At 38.7% G+C, this 5101-nt stretch overlaps 1 protein-coding gene across 1 annotated transcript in view; it reads right to left on the bottom strand.

Annotated features, from left to right (window-relative positions):
• Positions 1-2557: 2557 nt before the first annotated feature.
• The window catches only part of nox5 (NADPH oxidase, EF-hand calcium binding domain 5), an 11356-nt gene continuing 8812 nt past the window's right edge, over positions 2558-5101 (bottom strand). The window contains exons 13-17 of the mRNA XM_035665748.1: positions 4755-4879; positions 3807-3891; positions 3629-3728; positions 3343-3509; positions 2558-2707 (exon numbers count right to left, since the gene is read on the bottom strand). Of these exons, the coding sequence (XP_035521641.1) occupies positions 2576-2707; positions 3343-3509; positions 3629-3728; positions 3807-3891; positions 4755-4879 (609 nt within the window). The 3' untranslated portion in view covers positions 2558-2575. The remainder of the gene's footprint in view (positions 2708-3342; positions 3510-3628; positions 3729-3806; positions 3892-4754; positions 4880-5101) is intronic.

The following is a 5101-nucleotide window of genomic DNA, read 5'->3' as shown; positions in this document are numbered from 1 at the left end:
TCGATAACTGATCGATAACTGATCAGCTGGGTGTGTTGGGATTCCCTCTGGCTAACATTAGTTAGCATTAGCAGCCCGCTAACGTTAGCCACATTCCGGATGTAGCCGCCGAGCTAACGCTGTTAAAAACAACTTCACGTTGAATTTAAACATAAAAACATTATTAAAGTTTCCCTGCAGCGTTCCCGCCACAGAGCAGGAGAGCAGAGCCGAGCTGAGCCGAGCTGAGCGGCCTTACCTTCCTGCAGAGAGCCGCTGGCCGCCGGAGGAGTCCTCATCCAGCTGCTAACAGGAAGCTAACAGGGAGCTAACAGGAAGCTAACTGTTTGTGGCCGCTGCGGATAAAAGCAGTCGGACTGTAACATCGGTGTTCGGTGCCGACGGTAACGGAGCGCGTCCACTGGCACTACCGGAGCGCGTCCACCGGGCGCTGTCTGCGGACTGAAGCGGGCTTTGGACGCATCGATCCGGATGTTTCAGTAGCTGCCGACGCCGAACTGCTACTGCGTAACTAGCTAGCTGCTAGCTGCTCGCACACAGGCTATCAACAGAGCGCCGAGCTCAACCGATCGAACTCACCGAACCTCAGAGCTCCGTTCTCCAACAAACACACGATCATGATCTGATCCAGTAGACTAATAACACAGATATTATCAGGGCGTTTATTAATGGTTCACGTCTTTTCACATTACCCTTCAGTTAATGCGAATGTGGGGAATAAAGAGGCTGCTCGTGCATCGATTACAAAGCCTGTAAATGGTCGCTCTATCAGTCTGAGCTGTTTTATGATTTTATTAAAGAAATAAGACTCTTCAATATGGAAGCTCATTTCTGCATTTAGCATCTCAAAATAATGAATTCTTAAAGTGATTTTGAGATATTAAATCAGAACATTAAGAAAGTTTCTCATTATTTTGATATAATAAGTCAATATTTTATTATAACGACTCAGAATCTCATTGGCAGAAATAAGCTTCCATACGTTAAAGATGTGAGCAAATTCATTCCAGTAATTATGAACTAAAAAATAAATAAACTTCCATAAAAAAAAGAAAATATAATGAACATGGTAATAATTATGGATTGATTGTATTTATGGACTCAGACAGGAAAAGAAACAACAACAGAAATCCGAAGGATAACAAAAGGATAACATCTTAAAGTCCAGAAATATAAAACACCAAATGTCATTCATCAATATTATTAATATTCATTCTTACTGTATTTAATAAGTCATTGTTTTGCTGTCCAACAATTTAATTATTTTAATAATAAATTATTTTTGTCGAGTTCGGAGAGAAAACAGAATATTTAATCTCAATAAAATCAATATTATCTGAATATAAAATTGATTCCTTATCAAAATGTAAAATGAACAAATACCAAATTAATGTAGTTAAACATATAGACTGTTTATTGATTATAGATTATTGATTGAATCAACTCCATATAGAGCAGAGCTCTAGAGAAATATACACATATATACATATATAATACACATTATAGATTTAATGGATGTAAAGTTATTATCCTGTAAAAGTGACACATTATATAGAAAGTGATAATAATAATAATAAAACCGTTGTGGGTTCAGTTCTTTGTTGTTTGGGGGCTGATCTGCATTATGTTGTTTACATCATTTATCAAATAGTTAGATAGACAGACAGACAGACAGACAGACAGACAGACAGATAGTTTACATTATTACATTTAAATGGTAGACAAACCTGGAAATACGACCCTCACTCTCTATACATAACTGTAGGGACGAATCATTGATTAAAAACAAATATTACTCTAGAAGGTGAACTTTTTTATTTTATAAAAAAATAAAAATAAATTACAACCCTGAAGTCTCTTCTTCTTCTCCTGTAACAGCGAGGGATGGAAAAATAAAGGAACAATCCAAATGAAAGAAGATCAGAGGGAGTTTATTACCTGATTGATTCTCTACACAGACACAGAGTCATCACAAGATCTACACAGGTTCAATACAACAACAACAACAACAACAATAATAATGTGTCAGTAAATCCACAGCAGTGCATATATGATTTAACAGCTAACATGTCGTCTTCTACAAACAGGCAGGAAACACAACACAGATGGTTGCTATGGAGACACACACATACACACACACACACACACACACACAGTAAAACCAGATAAGTTCATTTAACTCAAAACTTTTTGAAACTGATAGCACTGAACATTTTAAGTTGATCAAGTAACTTTAGTCATTTTAATTGACTCTGACTTCATTTTATAATTTATATTTGTACAGTGGAAACAAAATACAGAGTATAAACTACTTAATCAGGAATATTTCTTTGACTTTAACAAGTTAGTATCACTTAAAATAAAAGCTGCTTAATCAAGAATCTTTTTGAACTTGACAAAATTGACTTTGTGTTACTTTTTTTGCTGTGGTCGGTTTCAACATTTCTTTGGAGTTAAATAACTTATTTCTATACAGTGCACACACACACACACACTCACACAAACAACACACAAACTCACAACACAACATTACCACCACACAACACATCACACACACACACAAACTCACACACACTCAGAAGTTCTCCTTGTAGAACTTGAAGCCGAAGTGTTCACACTGAGCTTTGATGACTTTAGCCAGAGCCGGAGAGCCGCAGTAAAACACGTGAACTTTCCCTTTTTTCTCCTCAGACACTTTCTGAAACACCTGAAACACAAACACAGGTTTTATTATTATTAACGTTAGCAAAGCTCTGATCAACCAAACTCCATTCAGAAAACAAGCAATTTCATAATTGTTAGCTATTCAGACTTTTTATACATCACCATCATGATGTTGTTATTTCAGCATCATATTGATCCGTTTATTGACATTAAATCAGTGTTTATTGGGCTCAAACTGCCGCAGTTAGACAGGTTAAAGGGCGAATATTCGCCTCACGTTTGGTGGGAAGGCATTATTATTCTTAATATCTGCCACCGGGTCAGATTCCTATTGGAAATCCCAGAAACGAGGCAGTAGAAACAATACTGCGTTTGTCCACAGTGGGCAACACCAGCAAACATGACATGTTTTGGTTCTTCTGCGGGATTTATACAAAGTGGTTCTAATGATATTTTTAATTTTATTTGAATAAACACAAACTGGAGTAAAGCTGAAGCAATATATTGATTGATTGAAAATGAAGTCTTTTATCAAATAAAAATACCAAACACAGTTTTGACCAAATGTTGGTTGAATTTCCTGATATTTTATCGGTTAAAGGATTAATTAATCAAAAATATTCCTATATGAATTAATAATGAAAATAAATAGATGTTTTTTGATATTATTGTCCTCACCTTCCCCCACTCAGGCCGTCCAGGCTGGGTCCTGGTCCTCAGTCCTGTGATGGAGTCTCTCTTTTCCTTCTTGGCCAGCAGGTCCAGCGCCATCTGCAGGCCGATGGCCTTCATGTCGTTCTTACTGAGAGCCGATGTCATGTACATGTGCATCTCCAGGAACCGACCTGAGACAGCAGCAGAGCCTCATTAGACCTCTTATTTGTCTCTCTCCACCTGTCTGTCTCTCTGTCTGTCTGTCTCTCTCCACCTGTCTGTCTCTCTGTCTCACTGCTTTCTCACTCACCTTCTGGCTCTTCGTCGGCCTGGTCCATCTCCAGGTTGGTGAGTAAACTGACAAACCATTCAAAGGACTTCTGGTCTCTGTTGATCCAGATGAAGTCCACCTGCAGGACACATCTTTATTAAACTACATCCTGATGTGTGTGCAGTGAAACAACTCATCCTCTGTGGGGTTTTCTTACTTTGCGTAACTTCATGTCGCTGTCTTTAATGTTCTCACACCACGAGTAGTTACAGTTGGGACAGTTCTGCTTCCTCCTGCGGTATCTGGATCACAGAAAGATACATATAAATTCTTTTATCGGCCTACAATGACAGAATTTCAGTCTTGGTATTATTTTTGGATCTCAGTGACACATTCGACCACAATCAGCTAGCCACTATATCCTGTTAAATTATCAGATTTAAATGTCAGTAAATGCGTTGGGATGCTACTGAAAACAATTTGGACAATAACAATTGTGGGGCCTCTTCCGTCCACTTACGTTGTGACTATTGTAGCTCTTTCACAAATATTTTCTCATCAAACTCTGTGAATTAAGAATGTTGATTGTACTTTTTATTACACATCTGAGCGGACAAAAATAACCTGTGGAGTTCCCCAAGGATCCATTCTGGGGCCTCTTTCATTCAACATCTACATGCTCCCTCTAGCTCCAATAATGGAAAACTAATACAAAATATGTACCATTATGCAGACGACACACACATTTACATGCAAATTTACAATTGTGTTTAAATGTCATTTTATATTGCTGGATTTTGCCTTTACATTTTGTTTTGATGTCTTTTATGTTTTATGTAAAGCACTTTGAATTGCCTTGTTGTTACTCTACTCTACCTCTGACCTATGCGTCTGACCCCCGGCATATTGAGAGACAGAAGCTGTGTAGTGTTGATGTATTTCAACCATACCATGCAGCAGAGAGCTCAGGAAAAAGCTTTAGGTGCTCCTTGAGTTGGGTTGTTGTAAAAAAAGAACTGATGCTCTATTCAGCCCTCCTCTACTCATCTGAAGCATGCTGGGAGATGTAGTTTCTCTTTTGGAGGAAGGAGGCTGTTGGATGCTGTACTGGTACTGTACTAGGAACCAGGATGTGACCAGGTATCATCAGAGTCTAGGAGCTCACCTTTCCATGATGCTTTGCAGGATGGAGGCAAACGGTGTAATGCCGATACCAGCCCCGATCAGGACAGCGTGTTCAGACGCAAAGATCTGTCTCGTAGGAGTCCCATATGGTCCGTCTACATAGCACTGACACACAACATCGAATACTACGTCTGAATACTGTTAAACAACAGATCCAGGTGTCAGATCTACAGTATGTAAAGCTTCCATATGTCAGATTGTGAATCCTGTTCTGTCTCTATAATAATCAGTGTGTGTGAGCAGAGAGTGAACAGGTTGTAGTGTAGCTTTCCACAACACAGAGTTCACAACACAGAGTTCACAACACAGAGTCCAACACAGAATCCA

The sequence above is a fragment of the Morone saxatilis genome, unplaced genomic scaffold (assembly GCF_004916995.1).
Source record: "Morone saxatilis isolate NCDOM2014 unplaced genomic scaffold, NCSU_SB_2.0 Contig2, whole genome shotgun sequence".
Classification (NCBI taxonomy): Eukaryota; Metazoa; Chordata; class Actinopteri; family Moronidae; genus Morone; species Morone saxatilis.
Note: the sequence above shows the minus strand (reverse complement) of the source record. Positions and strands in the feature narration are given on the sequence as shown.